General features: G+C 36.0%; 2 protein-coding genes across 2 annotated transcripts in view; one reads left to right on the top strand and one right to left on the bottom strand.

Moving 5' to 3' along the window:
* LOC129256944 (uncharacterized) overlaps positions 1-23,215 on the bottom strand; it is a 29,423-nt gene extending 6,208 nt beyond the window's left edge. The window contains exons 1-5 of the mRNA XM_054895175.2: positions 23,159-23,215; positions 7,492-7,650; positions 6,346-6,763; positions 1,493-1,968; positions 674-1,058 (exon numbers count right to left, since the gene is read on the bottom strand). Coding sequence (XP_054751150.2) covers positions 674-1,058; positions 1,493-1,968; positions 6,346-6,763; positions 7,492-7,650; positions 23,159-23,215 — 1,495 coding nt within the window. The remainder of the gene's footprint in view (positions 1-673; positions 1,059-1,492; positions 1,969-6,345; positions 6,764-7,491; positions 7,651-23,158) is intronic.
* LOC135153222 (uncharacterized) overlaps positions 1-25,039 on the top strand; it is a 1,173,865-nt gene that overhangs the window by 786,215 nt on the left and 362,611 nt on the right. The gene's annotated exons all lie outside the window — the stretch shown is intronic.

Raw genomic sequence — 25,039 nt, 5'->3', positions numbered from 1 at the left:
TGCACTTCAGTTACTTTTCCACCTTGCATATCAGACAATCCTCTCAAGTTAAATCAAAGAAAAAAATAAGTCAATTTTTGAAGACAAACTAGGGTAAGATGACATGAATGGCAGAAATAGATCATGAAGTTACGAAGTTGGACATTGTTGGTTTGCGAGTGCTCACAGCCTCACACAGCTAAAAAAATTGTTGTTCGCTGTAAATAAATGTCAATTTCAGATAAAGACAGATAAAGTGGAAGCTTGGATTAATGTTATCTTATGGTTTACAGAACCTTTATTCCAAAGATATTTAACAATTTATTGCAAATATTCACATCTGGCTAGCAGCCCTGTGAACTGACTACACTAATTTCTGCTCTGTGAATGTGCCTGCATGTAGAATCAGTACATCCTGACGAAATTATGCAGAATGAATTCAAGAATGTGTTAAAAATATTTTCTTTGGTTTCTCAGCATGTAAAAAAAATTATTATAAAAATAACACTGTTTAAACAATAATTATACAATTCCATAACAGGTAGACAATCAGTGGATCAGTAATTTGGTCGGGGGAAAGCATAGAATGATTTAGCATGGAGTGCTTTCTCCAGAATCTTGATTCAGAAATATAAAAAATAAATCAGTTGGTTGAAGGGGTCGGGCTATCAAGAACCCTTACATACAGTCTTACCACTATCTGACAAATCTGTACTCCAAATGGAAGTCATATCAGCAGCTCCAGATGCATCAAAGTCACTCACATGATTGCTATTGTGCACTAAGACCTGTCTGCTGTCATGAGGATCAACTCCCATAGCGCCTAGTGATTGTTCAAGTGATCGCTCAGAAGTCACAGTTTTAGATCCCTTGGCTTCATTTGGGCCCAGGTTTGTCTGCTGATGATGGGAATGGGGAAGGGGCAAGTCTCCTACACTGGGTGGACCATTGCTCATGCTTGGTGATTGCAAAGCTGGTCCTTTACAAGACTGGCTGGAGATGGGGGGTAATGACGATGAATCTGTACCAGATGTTGCATTCGATGACTGATCAAGAACATCTTGTCCAGCTGGAAGCCTCTGCAGGATATAATAATTATAACTGTAATTTAACAGCAAAGAGAATAACAAGCAGGAAGACTCTCTGTACGCTTCATAATAAGCCTAGGTACAGTGTATATAGACATTGGCTTATACATACATTAAACCTAAAACATTTCATACAATATTTACACCAATACAAAGAAATTACAAGACTACATTCAACTGCTACATACTGCATGCTATATATGATCATTATTTTGAAAATAGGTTGGGTCTTTTTAGTAGATTTAAACATGGAAAATGATGATATAGTTCTGATTTCTAAAGGTACTGTGAGTATTCTGATTACAGGGTCCTTCTGTCTATTTCTGTCAACCTTCTCATCCTTATTTCTAATTGCCATTAATAATGATCCATAGCAGATTGAAGAGCTAGAAATTCACCATTCCCTTGCCCAATTCCTTCCTGACCTGGCCTTTTGATGAAGTCTCAGCATCCTCATGATTCGATTGCTCACTCTGGTGACAGGCATCTATCGATACTGCCTCTTGGTCTGGTGAATATAATGTAATAGATGATTCCTCCAGTGAAGACACAAGGGTCAAGTCAGTTTCATTCAAACTCTGTCTCTGCATTATCTTCTCACTGTTGTTACTTCGAGTGTTATTGCATTGCTTATCCTCACTTCCCTCATTCTTCTCACCATCCCCTCTTCCATCAAGAGTTTGTACTTTGATAGTCTCTGTTTCATGACTTACAGAGTAAGAAGATTTTTCTTCCCTATTCACCTCGCGGTCTGTATCATACCTTTCAGGTGAGAGAGATTTAGAAACAACAATTTGTTTAGGTTGTTCTTCCTTAATCCATTTTTGTCCCATTACCAATTGTTCTCCATTTTCTGCTGTTTCATTGATGACTGACGCTGGAAGGAATAATTCATTTGCACCTGTTGGCAAAAACAAAATTGCAAGAAAAATTTTATAATCAAGAAATGAAGAAGATACCGATATTTCAAATCAGATAAGGAATTAATTTTTTCAATGAATATCAGAGCAGGTGAAAATTTTGCTCAACTAATTTGATTAGCATTTTTAGTCATCAGAGAAACACTCTCAACTAGGATCTGTATTGCCAATATAAAAAAATCTACCATACTTTTCAATCTACTACAATGTATACAGATTAAATACTTTTTGTGTAGCAGTCTTTAAAATTGTGGTGCTAATTATGATGCAATGCCAGGAAAATTATTCCCTGTAGTGCCCTTCCTTGTCACTCCCTTTCATAATACACATATTGCAGGCGAAGTTGATAACAATTGATGATAAAACATGATAAACGTTTAAATCAAATACTGTAAACGCTGTTATTTTCGCGGGATTAATTTTTCGCGCTTGGCGGCTTCAAAACATTTTCGCGGGTTTTTTAATTCGTGCAGCACACTCCATAAATCATAAAGTCACTTCCTTCTTCCCCATTTGCGAATGGTTTTAATTAACATTTCAGCGATGAAATTGTATTTTCCGATCATAATTCTAGCTCTATGGCGGCATAATTCAGCATTGTTTTGATCCAATCATGAGCTTTTGTGACATTTAGTGCAACTTTTCTTTGAGGGGTGGACATCGGGGAAGGCAAAATGGAGGCGCTGCTGGCCTGGTATGGACGGCTGAGCACTGGGTAAGGACCGGGGGGATTACGACTATTCAAAGTGCATGGGATCAATCAACAAACCTGGGCGATCGCGGAGGCAATCAACCCAACGTCTTTTTAAAAACTAAACAGATCTAAACACTCACCAATCAAACAGCAAAAGCAATTTATATTTCAACCAAAATCATAATTTAAATACTGATCTGCGACTGTTAAAAAAAAATTGCATTGCTTTGGAACAAATTCTCGCGATGCATATGATTTTGGAGCTCAAGCTTGCTTGCTTAAATGTCGCCCTCTATAGGTCAAATTATGCAATCTCTTTGCCAAAACGATACATGCAATTGAACCGCGGTTCAAAACTTGCATTGAAATAGACGCTCATAAATTCGCGCTCGCCGATCTTGCCGCGAAAATTTCCACTTTTACAGTAATACCTCAGTAACATTTGCTATGCGGCAGCCGTACTGCGAGTCAAAAAAACAGCCATTTTATTCATTTTTATTCAAACTACCTATATGTAGCTGGTACAAAAACTGTTAAAGGGGCCTACTATTGACAAATCATGGGGTAAAGTACAAAATTTGCAAAAGGCCCATTGACTTGCATAACATAATCCGTCCGTCATGAGAGCCCGTTGGACTAATGCGATAAAAGTTCGGACAGCACAAATTTGACCGAACTTGTGATCGTTATTTACTTCCGGTTGTCGTAGATTTCAACAATCCCAATTACTAGACTCTTGATTGCTAAACCAAAACAAATATCCTCTGTGAAGTTACATGTTTCAAAATGAAAACATGCAGTTCAGTACTGGTTGGTTAATCTACTAATACTATCTATCGCTCTCCTATTAGACCTCCCAGACATGCCGGTGTCTATAACATTACACCCTCAAGCAGTCTGAAAGCAGGCCTTGTAGTTGCTCTTCCATATCATAACCTGTTTTCTCATCGAGCGAAATTTGAAACAGAGCAATAAATCATGGCACTTGGAACAGACTATCCTTACAGTGAAAGTAAGCCGAGTGAAAGACTTTAATCCCTTCTCTGTTCTGAGATAGGCCTTGATTTCTCCATGATTTGTCAATGGTAGGCCGCTTTAAAAGGCCTCTTTTCGACTCACCATATGGCCGCCGTAGAGCAGATGTGACTAAGATATTACTCTTCACGATATTCAATATGTATCACGAGGGTGGAAAGAGTTTAGTCTCCAAGGAGGTGCAATAGCTCAGTTGGTAGACTGGTAGTCTTGTAATCGCATTTTCGGCCATTGCTCATAAGCCTAGCTTGGAGCTTTGTCTTTGGTCCTTTCCAAATCACATATTACATTGATATTTGCATTGAATTGTAATTTGATATTCCTTGTGTAATTTCTTAATTACAATAATCAAGAGCCAGTGTGTGGTCACCAGGCATTGTGTATAATGCAGGGCGCGACAAAACCGCTTGCCCGGGGCAAGTGAAAATGACGTGCGGGCAAGCATTTCTCATTCAATTGCCCGATCGGGCAAGTGGTTGTTTTGGAAATAAACAAATAAAATATCCGTAGACCCTCTAAATTTCAATTTCATTTGGATAATCACAACTATCTCTCAGATTATGTCAAACCAGTAAAAAAAACAGTGGAAACTGATATAAAAACAGCGCCAATTACCAATAATTTATCGCCAGGTACCTCATTCGAAAAACCGTGCCATCGCATTTTATGTTCTATGTGTGCAATGACTGCGCATGCGCTACTTAAGCAATTCTCGCTACCCCAAATAGCGATTTCGCCGAGATCCTGGAAAATCCCTGTAACGCGCATTGCATTATGGGATAGCTTTTCGGTATTACAACTTCCTGTTCGGAAGTCCAATGCACTGTTTTGCCATTCAGATCAACAGTGCCGTCATGCACAACAACACAACGTCGCTTTCGCTCGGAAAGTTCGTGATCACAACCCTCTCTTTCACGATACAGTTTAACGGCCTTTTCTGCTAAAGTCACTAATTCTGCCCGACGCTTTCCATTGCAAGGTATTCTTCTGTCAGTTAAGATTTTTTAAAGTTCCGAAACTGATTTTTTATCCATTTTGTGGTCGACGAAAAATTGAACGGAATGAATGCTGTATATATTTAGCGTCTAGTCGAATACGATCGTGATGTCAGGCCGGTCGCTAAATGCAAAATTTTAAGATATTCATTTTTTTTTTAATTTTTTAATAACCAAATAAAAACATGTATAAAAATTATTTTCACGTGAAATATATTTTTCATTTGTATTTATAATTCAAATGGAATCAAAACTGACCAAATTAAATAAAAAGTATTATAATCTGTACATATTACGCTGATTGGCATCGATTTCAGCGTGGTGGAAAACTCAGTATCGCGAACCTCGCGCGAGCATGACTCTGAACCGGAAGTGGTGATGACGACCCGACGGAGTGAAAATTATCTCGTCTCGCGCATTATGAGATTTTTGTTCCTATTTGGGGTAGCGAGAATTTGCACAAAAAAACACCAAAAGTGGCTAAAATTTCACATTTTGCAAAAATCCATGAAATGGCCATCTATTTTCCATATTACCTTGAAAATGTTTTGATAGTTGGAAACTAATGAAAAAATGAAGAATATTCAGCTCTTTCTTGACTCTCTTTCTTTACTCTGATTTATGATGATGTACTCGGTAAATGCTTTTTATTATCGTGGTCCCACATGTAGACTTTCATGTTGACCAAGTGGAAAACGATCAAACGATACGATCAACGATCAATGCTGCAACACCATGGAAAAAACCCCATGAAAGTCTACATGCAGGACTACAATAAAAAAATATATTGACCGAGTGTAACATCATAAAATGATGAAGAAAAGACAAGAGAGAGGTGAATATTCTTAATTTTCTGGATAGTTTCCAACTAATTTTTAAAAAATTCCAGGAAATATGGAAAATAAATGACCATTTCATGGATAAGATGCAAAATGTGAAATTTTAGCCACTCCACTTTTGATTTTTTTTTTACATCATGAAACGATCTTTTTCAGAGTCAATAAAGAGCTGAATATTTTTCACTGGCTTTCTTTATAGTTTCAAACTACATCAAAACAATTCTAAGGATATATGGCAAACAGATAACCATTTCATGGATTTAAAGATGCAAAATATGAAATTTTAGCAACTTTTGGAGAAGGTTTTTTTAACCTTAAATTAAGCCCCATTTATAAATAGCGAAAAAATCAAAATAAACGTAATGACTCAGGCCTACGTACGTTGCTGAAAGTAAACTTTTAAATGTGTGTTCTTTTATACTGTACATGATTCTCAATCGTTGTTATTTTGTATGACCTTTAAAAATAAGAGTAGTGCCGTCAATAAAAAAAATAAAACAAATAGGGCAAGCAGTTTTTTCTATCGGGCAAGCAAATTTTTTCATTTTTTTCTCTACAAATTTTTTTTTTTGTAGAGGCCTCTGTGTGATTCAGGTATGAGAGATATTTGGGGGAGAATAGCAAGAGTCCCTAATGCGGGAGTATCACACCTAATGTGTGAGACTTGGTATGTCTCTATACGATGGATAATAAGCAAACCTTGAATCTTAAAATATTCATATCTCTATTTGAAGTTAATTATATAGCTGATTTACACTAAATTGAGTTGTTATAGGGTTTTTTTCTCATTGATACCTTGATTATCAACAGTTGAACTCTCTGAGAGACTGTGTGCACTTGGGTTCCTGCCCTCTACATTTGAATCTGATGGTAGTGAGGAATCTCCTGAGTTAGGTTGGAAAGACTTCTCTGATGATGATAAAGAAGATCTTGACTGAAAGTCGGATGAATATTGCTGAGATATATCATAACCCTCTATACTACTTGATTTCTCAGATTGCTGTGAGGGTTCTATTGACTCAACACTGACAACACAATCTTGGGAAGATGCTGGCTCACCCTCTGGACTCAATGGATGCTCAGATTGCTGTGAGAGCTCAAAGTCACCAGACTCTTGGCGAGATGCTGGCTCACCTTCTATCCTCACTGGATGCGGTGAAGGGTGTGGTTTACGCCAATCCTTTTTGGCTAGTCTCTGGAGTACATCAATACCCTAGAAGCAAAAAAAAATACACGAATCAACAAGGAATACTCATTATTAATTACTGAGTAAATATAATACAAGCAATCCAAATGATAATATTTACCCTGGATCAGTTCACTCTATGAATATTTCAAACCACATACATGTACACATGTAAGATACATGCGGGAGTTTGTGAGTATCAGAACATATTCATACATGAACCCCAGTGAGTAGACTTTTCCTGGTTGCCATAGCAATTGTCAAGTGCAAGCATGTAGGGTCTAGGTGAAGATCTGAGATTACATATTGCCAGTTTGATCAAGATACTTCAGTTAAGGAGGGAGCATTGTAATGGACGAAGTATAAAGAGGAAAACATTGTGCAATCCTCACTACAAATCAACTTCTTCATCTGAAAATTACTCAGTGTGCTTTCTGAATTTAGTCAAGGCATCTTTAAAGGCTGCATTTTATTAATGACCCGAACGAAAACTGTTATGAATCACTTCAAGTAAAATTTAAAAAATATAATGACACAATTTGTTCTGTACATGATCTACAACTTCCACAGCCATGCTGACAAGAAATCAGGTAGAAGACTCTAATCAGGAAAACAGAATCAAGAATATATGGTCTTAACATATTTCCCAACATCATCCTTGTTCAAAACAAAAGTTACTATTTTCAATTTTAATTATAGGATTTAAGTCAGATAATAAAGCTTCATCTCTTTATTTTTTTCTTTGGACCACTAACCTCATTTGATAAGCTGAATGCTGGTCTACATGGTGTCTTTGCTGGCCAATGGGTGAGTGCATGATTGGAAACTCCTCCTTGAAGTTCATAGTTGATTTCTTCAAACTCCGCTCTCAAATTCTTTAATGATCTCCTAATCAGAGTCCCTCTCACCAATGCCTACATATGCAAAATACAATGCCAGTATTCAGTTACCAGAAAGGTTCACTCACTCTAATTTCGTATTAGAAATTAAGGACAATGAGGGGAACAGTTAAGAAAGGCACATTTTGATTACACGAAAAGTTGTTTGTTTTTTTACCAGTACTTGTGCAATATTTTCTCAATGGTTTTCTTTGAGGGCTCGCATGCCATGGCTCTGGGCAACAATAAAATGTTTACTTTTGCGAGCCCTGGGTGGTCCCGTGGCATGGATGGGAAAGCAATTTTTTACTCTCTCCCGAAACGACAGGCGTGCTTGTCGGCAAACAAGTGCTATACCAGCGGAGAGAACTGTAACTTGCCTGAGATGTAGTTTGATCCAAAATGAGCTCCAAATTGATGGGAATAAATATACGCAATTTTCTCTGCATGGTCATTTGAATTGGCATTCAATGCTGATATAACGATTGTGAGGAAAGATTGTGGAAAGTGAGTTATGATGATGTTCGAGAATTAACGTTAATCCTGATATGATAGATAATCCATTTTTTTATTTTAGACACAAGAGCATGCGCTCGAAATAGATTAAAGATTTTATGGCCATACTAAAAATATTGACAATGTCAGCAAAGTATGTTATGTTCATATGGAAGTATCAATACTTTCATTATTTTTATTTTTATTCCATCTCTGGACGTCTCCAAGAAAAGAAGCACAATGCGCATGCGTGTTCGATGACGTATGACATATTTTCCTGTCATGAATTCAGATCCCACAGTTGGGCACAAACGAGCTTCAAATTGATGGAAAAAAAATATCAAACGTAATTTTCTCCGTTTTATCATGTAAAATTTTATCATATGGTAAAATTACAATCTTGAAAAGAGTTTCTGCATATTGACAATTAGTTTAGGGCTGAGACTAAAACCCGGGTACCCGGGTAGAAAAATCAATACCCGATACCCGAAAATTGCTTACCAGTATAACGTATACATGGTATACCGTAAGTAACGGTCTATTAACCGCACCTTTTTCTCGGCGGGATAGAAGCAAAAGTCGGGGGTGCGGTTTATCCACCGTGACTGGTCTGAGCCAGCCCGTTATAACCCCTCCCGAATATGTCTGCCAGTTCACAACACATCGAGTGGCCCGGCGTAGCCGCCCAGGGCAATGTCGTTTAGAGGGGTATGAGCCGCGGGTAATGAGAAGCGATTATAACAAACGCACCCACCTTCATGACACTAATTTCGACTTTATTCTCGGTTCAAAGCAGCGAAGTTCCCTGGCTAAGTTCAAAGAGAAGCCAAGCATACTCGGTAATATTTTGTCACAGACACAGCTGAGCTGAGCTAGCGAGCGCGAGAGTTGAGTTAGCTGAGGCCGGCTAGCTGAGCTAGCTTGTGTTGTATTGTGGTTACAGTGCGACCTAAGCTGGAGGTATTCATTTTAACCCTCGATCCCCTCCAAAGTCCCGTTTCGCGCCAGCTTATTTTTTCTTTCCCGTTTGCTTTTCATAAGATACCATGTACACCACGCAACGAGAGAGACGGCACGAAGCCGTCAAAACAACTGTACAAAAATGGCAATTTCTTTGTTTCTTGAACCTTCCTGTAATCCCGTATCCAAAATTCATGCTAAGACATCGAATGCTAGACAAATTCTGAAAGTGATTGTGAGTTTGTGATGCAAGAAATGTGAATGTTTCTTCCTCCTACGGCGGGAAAGACACAGATCATTATTTGATAAGATGTACTGGTACCGTATCGTAGTTTGCAATGTACAAGAACGGCAGTGCTGTGTGTGTGTACACTGTGACTGTGAGGTGAGTGAGTGTGTACTTGGCCAATATTGTCGGGACCTTTCTTTCTTGCAAACATTTGTAGATGAATTGATCAAGAACAGCAGATTTCCGCATACCGGTAATCTCTTTGGATACTTTGAAATCTTTAACTTAGTTTTTGTTTCTTCGTACCTCAAATATAATGTGAGGATTTTTTTTTTTTTTTTTTTTAGTCCAAAGTTGGGGGTGCGGTTAATCCACAGATGCGGTTTATAGTCCGTTACTTACGGTATGTATTTCATTTGTATTGCGTAGTGTAAGACATGATTGTAACTCATCACAAAAGTACACAAGTCTCATTTTGAATCTCACCAATTACCCTCGAAATATCCATAAATATACAAGTTTTTCAAGTGATGATGTGACTGAGATCGTTCAATCGTCGCCATGTTTCTTTTGCAGCTTGAGCATACGAAGCGCCAGCCAACCACGTTCGTGTTACCATTTTCAGTTCATCATAAACCGAAAATAAGGTTTATCGCTAATCAGAATCGCAATACATCATGGGATAAAAAAAGGGGGCCATTAGCTAGCTCTGCACGTGCGCAGAGCAAGCTAACGTCCCCCTTTTCGATCCCATGATGCATTGCGGTTCTGATAAGCGATATACCTTATGCTGTCAATCTGCAGCCCCTGTGTTAATGAGCAAATGAGCAAGATTTATCCAAGTCCTCTCGTGGCTGAATTCATGTCCCTGCAAAATCTCATGAATTGTGAGACTTTCTTTCTCAAAGAATTTAACCACTTTCTCTTGAGCAATATTGATTATTTTTGTACCATGGGAAAGTAAATATTACTCTTTTGCATTGGTCATTTCTTTCGAATAAAATATTTTGATAAATAAGTGAATTTTTTACCTGAAAAGATGCATCAAACAGAATTTTCTGCCTCGGTTTTCACTTGCAAATTGTGCAACATTTTGTGTTTTAGGCACAAACATTATTTATATGATCAGAAAGCTCAAAATCTATACTTTCTTGCAATGTCACTCTTGATATGTGGCATATTTTAGATGGGTCAGCAGCCAGCTCTTTCCATCAAGGTGCAAGACGAGATTTCTGAAATTTCTGAGTAACATAAAATCCAGAGTTCTGATTGGCTAAATGTTTTCAAAACAACAGGCGCGGGTAATTTGAAGAGATTACCACATGGTGAGTGTGACCTTGCAGAGGCCCAGTGTGGGGAACATTGGAATTTGCGTGGGTGTGTGGTCTCTATGACCTATCAGAGCGCAGTATTCTTGTTTTTGAGCTGCTAAATGTACTTGGCCTATGAAAAGCTGACTGCTGACCCATCTAAAATACATCTTCTTATAAAAATTATATCATATTAAAGCTGAGATATTCAGCTTTATGCTCAAACAGAAATTAAGTGTGAAAACAACAACTTTTGTTGCATGAAAAAAATTATTTTGTTTCACGTTTTAGATCAAAAGTTTCCCCTATATTAAAAAATCCTTTTAAAAATCTAAACACATGACTTGAAAGAATGATTCTTCTTCTTTACAAAGATACCAAAAACATGAAATTTGGTCAATATTTAGAGCAGCAATGGCCGGATAAAAATAGGTGTTCTGGTCCGCACCAAGCTCATTAACAATGCAAAAACCCTCTAGTCATGAATATCACTTGGATAAAAGAAGCTACTTTTTCAGGGCTTGCCGACTGACTGTATGGTAACACGATCGTGATTGGCTGGTGCATTCGGCGCTCCGAAACTACCCGGAATTCAATTGACTATGTGCATGGAGCGATATATTCTACAAACTCACGAACACGATGTAATATCGACACTACTTCGTAAGATTTTGACGGAAAAGCAAGAAGCAATCAAAAATTGCTTACCTGTGTGGTATCGGTGAGAAAACAGATCCTCCGAGAATATGTTTCTTAATTGATATGAAATATAGGAAAGTGGAATTCTAGGTCTATTTTGGTACGAGGTGACAGAGTATGGCAGACTTATTTTGATGGAATACTGCGTGGGGCACGGGAGGCTTGCACTGCGCATGCTTACTATATTTTCATTCATAAGTTTGCTTGCGGCGCAGTGGCTGGATGACGTCACCTATGGGGTTTTTCCACTAGTCATATTTCATGCGGCATGAATTTCGGGTACCCGCCCGAAAATTACCACGGGTACCCGAAGACAAAAATACCCGAAAGTCCTAGGCCTATTGACAATGTTTGAGAATCAATCCTGACAGGATAATTTTTCATTTTTAAACAAATGCATTCACTCAAGTCAAAATACAAATGTTTCACATCAAGCTCTAACTTCATATTAATGATTATCATATGCAAATTATTGTTAAATATTACGATTAAATAATGTTCTATGGTCATGATATTAATATCGTTCATTTATTTTCAATGATCGTGTCAATTTTCTGGCTTGATTAAAAAGTACATCCTTTATATATCATTTTAGTCTTTTGACCCTAAATATGTAGCTTTCCTAGCGAAATAGAAACCCTTTTTTCATTATTTTAGTGTTTTTGACACCCTTATTACGTTACGTACATAACATGCCCTATCTTGAAAAAGACATCTTTGGGGTCTCTCATGGTATCCACTCGTCAATGTTGCTGATTGATAAAAGTGTATGAATATGATTGAAAATATAATACTGATTCTAGAAATAATAACTACTGAATTTGCTTTGCCCAAATTGGGAACATATATCAATGACTTTGGAACTATTTTTAACAGGCGGAAGAATTAGGGCTATTTTACTGTTTCAGTTGATAAATTTGATCCCATCATAGTTATCTTCATAAATGGCAATATTTATTTTTTAAATGAGCTGGCTAGGATACTCTTTTCTGGTCAGATATGGAATGTCAGACAGATATATATCCTATCCAATGGTAGTAAACATTCCACCCTCTTATTTCACATTTATCTTTTATGAATTTTTTTAAAGTGCCATTTAAACACACAAGTCTATGGGGAATGTTTTACGCGCATGACACCTATATACCGCGATCATGATTATAACCGAATGCAGAGGGCAGCAATACATGGCCATGTTTCTGCCTTTATGCGGACGTGAGTGTAAACTAATTTCGATACAATCGAGCAATGGAGGGGCTAGAGTGCAGTTACGATGTGTGGATTTTCATGATTGTTGTAATAATAATTATTATTCATAATCACGCATTAAATTTTAGTATTTGTTAAATAATAATTTTTATCTATAAATTGTTCTTCAAAATGGTATTTTGTAACATCGCTAATCGAAGGTACGTCATAACAAAGCGGTTCAAGGGTCAGACCTATTGTATTTGTTTTGTTGACAAATGGAGGGATCCACACGAGATCGGTCTGGTAAGTAACCTTCAATTTATCGCCTTTTCATTAACCAGTTTTTGTGTAAATATAAATAAAATAAAAAATATTTATGTTATTTTTATCATAAAAGATGGATTTCCTAGGAAAAGCCAACATTGTTTACATGTGTCTCTTATAGTTATACATATAATGATATATGGCAGGCGGTTCAACTTCAAGGCTCCATGATGAAGAAGTAGATATAATGTCAAATATTTAAAAATACCATCATGGAGTCCCCAAGGCTAGTCCTAGACATTCGTACGTATCGCTCATCTCGTCATGCAACCGGCCCCGGCCATAACCCATAGCTTCGTTATGACGTACATCCGGTTAGCGATGCCGTTTTGAAGAACAATTTATGGATCTATAAAAAATATTATTTTACAAGTACTAAAATTTAATACGTGATTATAAATAATTAGTATAATACTACTAATTATTTATAATCACGTATTAAATTTTAGTATTTGTGAAATAATAATTTGTATCTATAAATTGTTCTTCAATACGGCATTGCTAACCGGATATACGTCATAACGAAGCGGTTCAAGGGCCAGGCTGTATTGTATTTGCTTTGTTGACAAACGGATCGAGGGATCTACAGGAGATTGGTCTGGTAAGAAATGTCTCATTTTTACCATTTATAGTGAAATGATTTTTATCCCTTTATACGCATTAGGCACATCAAGTTTCATAAATAAATAAAATTCGACCCTACAAACCGATTTCACCCTTAGTCTAACTATGGATTTCCTAGGGAAATCCATCTTTGTTTACATCTCTTATACATATATGGCAGGTGGTTCAAGACTCCATGATGAAGAAGTATCACTGTCAAAATATTTAAAAAAACATCATCATGGAGTCCTCAAGACTAATTGAGACCCCAATCTACCCCAGTGTCTCCCTCGTTTTGCACGTCGACTCCTGGGGCGGTATTCTTATCTTAATTTGTTCTTATCTACGTCATGATCTCAAATTGGTATTCTGAAAACGTTATCTTTTTCTTATCTTTTGTTATCTTTTTCTTATCTTGCAAAACATCCTATGCTGAGCGCTTACATGTATATGTATTACTCGCGCATATAATACAAAAGCGCGCTAAAAGATAAGAACAAAATGAAGATAAGTGGTATTCTGAAAAAGTTCTAATCTTTTCTCTTTCTTATCTTTCACGATATTTATGATAATATTTAAGATAGCTGGAGGGTTATCACATCTCTGGATGGTCACTAGTAGTAACAAGTACCCACATGCAAGTATTCCTCCCACCCTTTCTTTCATTCACCCTTTATTTTGCCCGTCTCTTTTTTCTATCCCTTTTTTCTTTATTTTTTTCTCTTTTTCTTCCTTTCTATCTGTCTGTCTTTCTTCCTTTCTATGTGTCTGTCATTCTTCCTTTCTTTCATTCTTCGTTTATATCTTTTGTTTTATTCTTTTTTAATCTTTTAATTTCTTTATTTTTCTTTTGCTTTGTTTCATTTATTCTTCATCTTTCTTCCTTTTTAATTTTCCCTTTTCGTTTTATCACTTTTTTTCTTTTCTTCAATAAGTCTTTATTTCTGCTTTTTTTTTCTTTGCCCTTTTCTCACTTCCTTTCCTTTTCTTTTTTTTTCATTTTTCTTTCTTCCTTCACTTTTTTTGTTATCTTTTTATTTCTTTCTTCCTTCCCTTAATTTGTATTTTCCCTTAATTTTCTTTCATTTTTTTTTCTTTTTATTTTTGGGTTCTTTTTTCTGTTTTCATTCGTTCTTTCTTTCATTTTGTTTATTTCTGCTTCCTGACACTCTTGTCTTATTAACTTTCTTTCTTCTTTTTTATTCTTTATTTCGCTCATTCTTTTTTCGTTTGTTCTTTATTTACTCTCTTTCTTTACCTTCATTTGTGTCTTTCTTCTATTAATTTTAAAAAATCTTCTACGTTATTCTTTCCATTAATATTTTTCATTTTCTTTTTTTTTTTTTTTTTATTCCTTCTTCACTTTTCCCGACTTATTATTTTCCCTTTTCGTTCCTTTTCTTTCTTTGAATTTACCTTTCTTTCTTTTTATCTTTCTGCAGTCTTTATTTTTGCTTTAATTTTCCTTTATTTTTTCTCTCTCATCTTTATTTCTTTGTTTCATTTTCCTTTTTTCTCTCTTCCTTCACTTTTTACATTTTTTATTCCTTCATTTTCTTTCTTACTGTCTTTCATTCGTTTTTTCTAACTTTTTTCTGTTTTGGTTCTTTATTACTTCATTTCATCCTTTCTTAATCTTTTTATTTTGTCCTTTTAGTTTTTTCCTTTAAGTTTCTTTCCTTTCTTTTTTATTTCTTCCTCACTTTATCATTGATAATTGTTCTATTTCTTTTTCTTTCTTTTATTCATTCTTTTTTCTTTCTTTATTTTTTTATTTTTAAGTTGTTTTTTGCTTGCTTACTTTCATTTACTCGTTATTTCTTTCATTTTCTGCTTTGTTCCTTTCATCTTTTTTTTTATTTCTGCTTCATTCTGACACTTGTTTTCTTAATACCTACTTACTTTTTTTCTTCATATTTTATTTATTTGGACCTGCTTTATTTACCTTTTTCTTTACTTTCTTTCCTTTTTTTTATTTTGTGCACGTGTCTCCAAATAATAATCAGTCATTGCGTATAAAATGCCTATTTCGCGCAATGCGCCAGAAACAGTGTACGCGCAGCGCCCATGTCCATGATATTCACTTGACATAAGGACTGAGCTACCAAGGATCACGCATTGTGCGTGAGACTCACGCATTCAGGGTCCATCTCACGCACGGCACCCTATTCTCTCACGCTTCGGGACCCGTCAGAAAAAAAAGAGAAAAAGTAGCATTATTCGCTAGATTATACGCACTGGCCGACCGCCTTCGCAGGCCATCGCGTCTACCCCGGCATGTGAGACGAATCGAGAGTGCAGTCAGCGCACAGCTAGTACGTGGTACGATGAATCGCGTGCGTGCATCGCATGGTTTTGTAGTATGGATCGATATCATGATTCATGATGAAGCCCACATCTTACGCGCGCCTTTTTGAAATGTACAAGTGTAAGTACTGGCCGCGCGCGCGCAGAGACCCAGAGTCATGAAAATCTCACGCATAACATTTTTTTTAACTTGGCATCTCTACATGTAAGGAACGCTTCTATTGGTTAAACTGCCAATATAAAGCGCATTTTGATTGGTAATATCCTAAAAATGGGCGTGTTGAAGATAAGGAGGCAGTCCTTACAGTTACAAAGATAAGAATGCGTTAAGAAGATTTTCAAAATACTGATTTGCAATGATTTTAGCGTCTTCTTATCTCAATGGGCAAAATCGTGATATAGGCCCCGCTCGAGAAAAACTTGTAATCGATCATACCTCAATATCTAGGTTGCTAACTTCAGCTCACTATATATACTCGTGATATAGGCCCCGCTGCTGTGTTGAATGGCTCAGAATGTCCGTTCGCGGGGCCTGTTTCACGAGTATAATACTATAATCGTTATATAGGCCCCGCACTACGGCACTTCAGGCACTCCAACACAGTAGCGGGGCCTATATCACGAGTATATTATTAAGCTTGCATCCTAAGATAATCGCGAAACTGGCCCCGTCCAATGCGCTTTTCCCAGCATTCGCACGTGCGTGGGGCTCGGATGACGGCTATTAGTATACTCGTTATCGAGGTCCCTTGCACTGTCATATTATGGAAAATAACGTGGTCGTGGGGCTTGTTTCCCCGGCCGGTGAGAATTATCATGGGCGGCGCTGGAGTGGGGGGGGGGGAGGGCCTCCAATTTATTTTCCAAATAAACAAGGAGAGAGAATAATAAAATGTGTATGTATTTACTTCTTCAGAAATTTATTTGTCAATTTACTTATATATTAATATAGTTATTAACTTATTTATCAATCTATTTCTATTGATTAATTAATGTATTTCATTCATCATTTAATTTATTTGTTTTCAGTTTTGTTTTCTTTTGTGATATAGAGAGTAAGATGTATCATTCGTTTTTAATTATTTCTATGTGTGGAAGTTCACTCAATTCAATCTATTTTAATTGATTAATTAATGTATTTATATGTATACATTAATCATTTAATTTATTTGTTTTCAGTTTTTTGTGATGTCCAATGCGCTTAATTGTCCCAGCATTCGCTGTGTGTGGGGCTCGGATGACGGCTATTAGTATACTCGTTATCGAGGCCCCTTACACTTGTTATATCATGGAAAATAGCGTGGTCGTGGGTCTTGATTCCCCGGTGAGTGATATCATGCGCGGCGCTGTAGGAGCCCGGGGGGGCTCCAATTTATTTTCAAAAAAACAAGGGGAATAATATAGAAGTGAGTATAAAAACTCTGCATGACAATGGAGTAGGATCCATATGGGCGACTTGTTTTAGGCATGATGTTATCCTTCCAGTTTTCAGAGAAAAATCAACCAGGCCCCTCACAACCTGACGCCGCCCTCGTGTTGCTAATATTTTGCTTTTAAAGATCTGCTCTCTGAATAACTTTTGATAAATCCGTGAATGATTCATTCATTTGCTATTTTTGGGGAATGTTTTCGATGTAACGTTAGGCCTATTTTGTTCCATTATCCATCGTAATTTGTATTTGCTAGTTATTTTATAACCTCGTTTTATTCAGCATTTCATTTGAATTATTTTTTTGCGGGGAGGGAGGTGTCATTAATAATAAAATTGTATAGTTCTTGTATAATTTCCCCCAATCTTTCACTTGACGTAATGCTGCGAATGAATCCATTTATTCATTCATGTATCATAATCTATTTATAATCACCTGGATGTAAGAAGTCAATATACATTTTTTTCAAATCGGCTTTCTTCTGTTATTCAATATTGAATCATTCATCTGGCTTCCTGCGTATTATCAATTTGTATTTTTTTCATTCCTTTCATAACCCCCCCCCCCCCCCCCCCCCCCGCTTCCCCACTTTTCATCCATTTAAGTTCAGAAAAGAAAACGAATAGGCATATTCATTCGGGGAAAATGTATTAATTTTCATTTGGTCAATTTTATAATTGCTTGAGGGATATCTACGCTATAATTAACTTAATCTATATTTTACTGAGACTTATCCCCCTCCCGGCCCCTACAATTGGGGATAAGCCTATCATTATCTATATTATCTAAGTACGTTAAGTACGTTTTCTCTTTTACCTAAATATCAATTTATTAATCTTTTATTTTTTAAAAAGCTTACTAATATATACCGTTCATTGATATCCCAGTATTTCTTCAGCTAATTAACCTATCAACTTAAATCATTTTCTCATCCTGCATTCATTTTAATCAATCCACTTGAAGATTGTTTGTAACTGTATTTGATGGCATGGTTTTAAAAATGGTGGATTTCGATTGTTTGCTGGTATACATGGTAGTAGGCCTGAAATAACGGCATATCGCATCAACAAATTATTTAAAAAAAAACATTTATTGATCGATCGTCATTTCATTAATTCACCATCCAAATATTGCATTATTTTCTTCGCCTATATGGTATTCATTTATTTACTAATTCATACACCCTCGCCCCCGATTTTATTAAAAGATTTTATAATTTCGGAAAAGAGTCTCAATGTGTTCTTATAATTTATTTTCATGCACGAATTATTCTACTATTTCCTTATCTGTGATAGTTTATTTCAGGAGTTTAATGTGTCCCCCAGATCCGAGATTTCGTAGCGGGGGGGGGGGGGGAGCGCAAATTTGAGAAGACAGTTGGTGGCGCATAGGTCTGTCTGGTTGAATGCGTCAGAAAAAAATAGACACACAAGTACGGGTTCAGTATTTTTAAAGGGGCGGGGGTACAGCCGTACAGGCCAGTTGGACACATTGCCATTCATGAAATCCCTGGTCGGCCACTCAAAGAGGAAAAGGTAGGTGTTTTTTTTTTTGGGGGGGGGGCGTTGTGATAGGGAAGTTTATGTACATTTTACTTTAATATTTACCAACAAGATAGGCCTACCATGACTATACGGCCGAACTAAACGAGAACGCTAACTGTGAAAAAAAATAATTAATCCATGTGTTAAAAGCTATGAATGGAGCACACTAAGCTCGTATTAACCCTAAACAACAAACGTTTATTTAATATTTTAATTACTGAACTGAAAATGGGAAAAGGACTTTACAGTGACGCATGAACAGGATGTGAAAGAGGAGCGCGAGCTGATTTTATTTTCACACTTGAAAATAGGATGCAAATGCAATCGAAGTTCGAGATGAATTTTGTTGATATAATTTATATCGACACGAAAAGGTTATGTTTTTAAACACTGCTGACATGTAGGAGTGAGAGAGGAGGGGGGGGGGCATCTTGTTCAACACTTAACTTTCCTGGTTGAATTTGATCCATTACAAAGGATAATAATGCATTTTAAATGATTTTAGTATAATTGATGTTTTCCTTGAACCGTTGTGTTCTTTGAATTGATGGGAGCATAAAATTATAGGTCTATAATCGATTGTAATTCTTTTTTATTTGGGAGCAATAATTTTTTACCAAAATCCCCATCATCTTGGAGTGTAATGTTTTTTCTTCTTTTTTGCCATTTTTTCAAACAAAACCCACAGCACCCCCTACTAAAAATCGTTCCCAGTGCCCTGCTTGATCGTTTATCGAACATGATTTGCGTGGATATTTTTTTTATTTCTCTATATTTGAGATTTACATAATTCTTGATTTAATAATCAGATCATGCTTCATGAACTTCTTTGTTTGTAAAATTATATTTCTTGAAGACGAAATGATATGACTAATAGTTTCTGTAGGGTAAGAAATTAGGTTTATTTGATTAGCATTATATTTAGGATATATAACCAAAATGATATTGCTTGGTCATGTTGGATTCATCTGTAAATATCAATATTTGACATCGATTTACATGTAGTTTAATTACCACTAACATAGTATCCTGTTGCTAGGCGACATCCAACAATTCTAAAGGCGCTGTTTTTCATGCAGTTGCATCATACATATACTTAGTTGACAGTGAGGTCACGAATTATATATATTTATATATACAAACACAAATTTAGAATGAGAAATCAGATAAAGCACAAAAGTTTTTCTAATTTAATTTTCTGTTTTTTTATATACAAACACCAAATCACAACACGTTATTCTCGTTGTGATTTCGTTTTTGTGTTTTCAAAAACCCCAAACTAAGGGGCTGATTTTCGTTTTCGCTTCTTCATGATTGGAACAGAAAAACAAATTATCCATTAGTACCTTGATTGTGCAGGTTACTGGGCAGGTGAAATTGACATTACAATTGATCTTAGCAAGTCATTCATTACATTAATGAGTAGAATACAATTTAATATAATAAAAATTAATGAAAGTGTGAGAATGAAAATATTTGATTAGAGAATAGCGAACTTTTTAACCAAAATGCGTGGCAATTAAAAAAATATATTTTCAGCAAACCTTTAAGAATATTTTTTTCTAGTTTCTGCTTTAATTATCATCAACTTTACGTCAGGGTATACTGCCCCCTCTCGGGGTAGGCCTATCGTGTCAATTAATAGACAACATTTTTTCCCAAAACAGCACAAACATGAACGAATAAATGAATAAACCAGGAAATGAATAAGTGAAGCAATACGAAGGAGAACTTGAAATAGTAATGTATTTGGCCCTCTCTCTCTCTCTCTCTCTCTCTCTCTCTATATATATATACGTTTCACGTATTGACTTCAGTGGTATTATAAGGTAACAAAATATAGTTTGTTATACATATAATAATATACGGTATAGAGAGAGAGATCAAATACATACACAAAAAAGAGAAATTAATGATAATTGTTGGTCTAACATCAAATAAAACAAAAAGTTTAATACAAACAAATACATGAATAAAAAAATTAATTTAAAGGACAAGTCCATCCCAAAAAATTTGATTTAAATAGAAAAGAGGAAAATCGAACGATCATAACGCTGAAATTTCATAAAAATCGGATGTAAAATAAGAAAGTTTTAACATTTTGAAGTTTAGTTTAATTCAAAATAATAGTTATATATGCACATCCAGGTCGGTATGCAAATGAGGAAACTGATGACGCCACCCACTCACTATTTCTTTAGTATTTTATTATACGAAATATATTTTCCAATTTTCTCCTCATTGTCAAGTGAAACAATGATTAATTCCTCCCTAAACATGTGTAATATATGGTTCAGTCACGTTGGCCCTTATTGTAAAATCTGTGAAAATTGAAATATTGTATAATTCAAACAATAAAAAACAAAAGAAATAGCGAGGGACATCATCAACTGTATCATTTGCAAGCAAATGAGTTGTGCATATCACTGTTTTGTGAAAAATAAGCGAAACTTTCAAATATCACAACTTTAATATTTTACATCCGATTTTGATGAAATTTCCAGCGTTATGCGAGTTTGATTTTTCTCTATTTATTCAAATCAACATTTTTCTGGGGTGAGCTTGACCTTTAAATAAAATATAAATTCCTTTTATGTAACGAAAAATAAGGTTATAACACCCTTCAACTACGACTAATTAAAAAAAGGTAAACAATTATTTTTAAATTTAGATTGTATATCTATACTTTCTTCAAATTGTTAAAGTCATTCATGCCTGAATGATCGAGGAATATTCTGAGGATACCAGGTGAAAGAGTAGATATTCTGAGCTTTACAATGATTGCCGTCATCATTTTGTATATCCACAAGAACTTACAGAATGAATAAAAATAAATGAAATGTACGAGCCTGTATCAACATAAAACCTAGGCCTACGCACGCCTCTCAGATAACAAAAAAATATATATATATACTAAATAAATATATAGATAATAAATAAATAAATGAACTTCCACACATAAAAAGAATTAAAAACGAATGATACCTCTGACTGGATCTGGATCTGGATCTGGATGTATACGATGCAGGGCCCTTCTGGGCATAAACGCATCGGGTACTTGACCTGGATTTTGCCGGGACCGGTAGGTGCAATACACCGGGTGAACACCCTACTCTTTGACGAATAGTGTATTGGTTTTAACGTGCATAGGTTGTACCTCTCCTATACACGGGACCAACATTTTCGTCCTTTCCGATGGACGGAGTGTTTTCCAACTGTATTCACACCTGCACTGAATACAGTGGTGAGGCACGCTAACACACAACGCTATAGCATCAGACTTTTTTTGTTAGACGCGTTTCGGCATGAGCGGGACTCGAACCCCTCACGTTGAGATCTACGATCTTATCCGAAACATGCGCTCTAACCGACTGAGCTACGCTGCCTCTTGGCCCTCTCTAAACTCTCTAAACAAATAAATTAAATGATTAATGAATAAATATAAATACATTAATTGATCAATTAAAATACATTGATAAATAAATAAATGAACTTCCACACATAAAATTATTAAAAACTAAAAATACCTCTGACTCTCTACATCACAAAAGACAAAAAAACTGAAAACAAATAAATTAAATGATGAATGAAATACATTAATTAATCAATAGAAATAGATTGATAAATAAGTTAATAACTATATTAATATATAAGTAAATTGACAAATAAATTTCTGAAGAAGTAAATACATACACATTTTTATTATTCTCTCTCCTTGTTTATTTGGAAAATAAATTGGAGGCCCTCCCCCCCCCCCCCCCTCCAGCGCCGCCCATGATAATTCTCACCGGCCGGGGAAACAAGCCCCACGACCACGTTATTTTCCATAATTTAACAGTGCAAGGGGCCTCGATAACGAGTATACTAATAGCCGTCATCCGAGCCCCACACACGTGCGAATGCTGGGAAAAGCGCATTGGACGGGGCCAGTTTCGCGATTATCTTAGGATGCAAGCTTAATAATATACTCGTGATATAGGCCCCGCTACTGTGTTGGAGTGCCTGAAGTGCCGTAGTGCGGGGCCTATATAACGATTATAGTATTATACTCGTGAAACAGGCCCCGCGAACGGACATTCTGAGCCATTCAACACAGCAGCGGGGCCTATATCACGAGTATATATAGTGAGCTGAAGTTAGCAACCTAGATATTGAGGTATGATCGATTACAATTTTTTTTCTCGAGCGGGGCCTATATCACGAGTATGCCTCTCAATGAGTTAAGATAAAAGATAAGAACAAAGATAAGAACGTTTTCAGAATACCACCCCTGGGCTCCGGCCCGCGACTCCCTGGGTTACCGGCCCCAGAGCTCCGTGAGTTGAAGACGGCGGAGCTTCGGCGCCGGCGCGGCCGCCGGCCCGGGCAGGTTAGTTCAATTCAGGTCTTCGATTATCGCCTAAAAGTTACCTTCCAGTCTCTTACAACTTTCACAAATTATGCCATTCTCACCTGCATTCTGCTAACAAGTAGCAAGGAATCCTCCCTGTTCTCGTGATGCGATTGCATACTCGTCTTGTTTCAATTTCTATACCGGTAACTCCTACCAGTCCTACGTACTTCGAAGAAAATTCAGATTAGCCGCCAAAATAAGACAACATGTGCTCCATGCACCGGTACCGTATCGTAATAGTAGAGCGGATTTATAAACCGAACAATTGTGCAAATTATGACTAAAGTGAAACTTTCACAAGCATTAGTATATGCTGTAAAATTTATTTTAAAGATGGGAGGTAAATTTTTAAATGCCATTTTCGGCTGTTGCCATGGCAACGGATTAATTTCACCAAAATAACATACATTCCCATGTAAATGGTAAATAAACATGATATAGATGGCCAAAATGATAATATTCAGGCTCCCAATTGAATACATATGAAATTTAGAAATATTCAAGATCACCAAGATAGTTCCAATTGGTCCGTTACCATGGCAACGGCTTGTTTTTCCCCAGAAAAATAAATATTTTGATTAAAAAACCGTTGTAGAATATGATTTATTTTTAATTTCCCCTAATTCGACAATGTTAAACAAAGATATTTTGGTTGCTAAATGTGTAAATTACATCTCAAGCCATTGCCATGGCAACCAAATAACATCTAATTTACATGGTTGACAAGACAATGGACAGCTAGTGGAAAATACAATTTTAATTGACTTGATCCCCTCATTTGAACAAAAAATACAGAAAGTGTTCTGCAGGAGTTCTTTCCCAGAAGGAAAAACCAGTAAGACCAGTAAGAATTTTTACTGGTTTCCAGTAGAATTTTACTGGTTTCCAGTATATTTTTACTGGGCCAGTTGATTTTTAACTGGACCAGTAAAAATCAACTGGAGACCAGTTCCAACAATTGCATTCCAGTTGAAGCAATTAGTAATACCAGTTAAATTGTTTTTCATCAAACTGGTGTTTCTGGTCCAATAAATGGTTTCCAGTAGATTTTTACTGGTTTCCAGTATATGTTTACTGGACCAGTTGATTTTTAAGTGGACCAGTAAAAATCAACTGGAGACCAGTTCAAACAATTGCATTCCAGTTGAAGCAAAGTAGTAATACCAGTTAAATTGTTTTTCATCAAACTGGTGTTACTGGTCCAATAAATAATGACTTTATTTCAAGTCGGATCATTTGACGAATTATGGAATATGAATCTTGCAATTCAGAGAAAGTTATTATCGTTATCGTTGTTATCAGCATCATTCTTCTTATAATAAATTATCATAATTATTATCATTATCATTATTATGATCATTGTTGTTATCATTCTTATTACTGTTATCGTTGTTATTGATATTGTAATTATTATTATTAATATTATCATAATTATCAAGTATTAACATTATCATTAAAATAATTATTTCCTTTAAGTATGATTAAGATCAAAGCAAGATATATTCCTCTGATATAGTCAACTGGTCTAAAGTAATTCATTGTTTGAAATTGAACTGGTCAAGACCAGTAATACCAGTAATTCTGATGATGCTGATCACGTGGTTTACCTCATTTGCATATTTCCTATTTTAAAAAGAAAAATCAGGATTTAGAATGGAATATCCTTGCAATGGCACTCATTGTTGTTTAAAAACTTTCTAAATAAGTGTGTGAACTAATTCACAATGAAAACGTGTAATTTCATATATCACATTTAAAATAACAGCAGAAACATTAATTTACTAACCATCTTTTCCATCACATTTCACTGACCATGGTATATAACAAACCAAATGCATGTAATAAATTGATCCAGTAAGACCAGTACGAGGACCAGTTCGGCCAGTTCGGCCAGTTCTAGGACCAGTCAGACCAGTAGAAAATACTCTTCTATACTCAGT

This window comes from Lytechinus pictus, chromosome 1 (assembly GCF_037042905.1).
Source record: "Lytechinus pictus isolate F3 Inbred chromosome 1, Lp3.0, whole genome shotgun sequence".
Lineage (NCBI taxonomy): Eukaryota > Metazoa > Echinodermata > Echinoidea > Temnopleuroida > Toxopneustidae > Lytechinus > Lytechinus pictus.
This window is presented reverse-complemented; position numbering and strand designations above follow the sequence as displayed.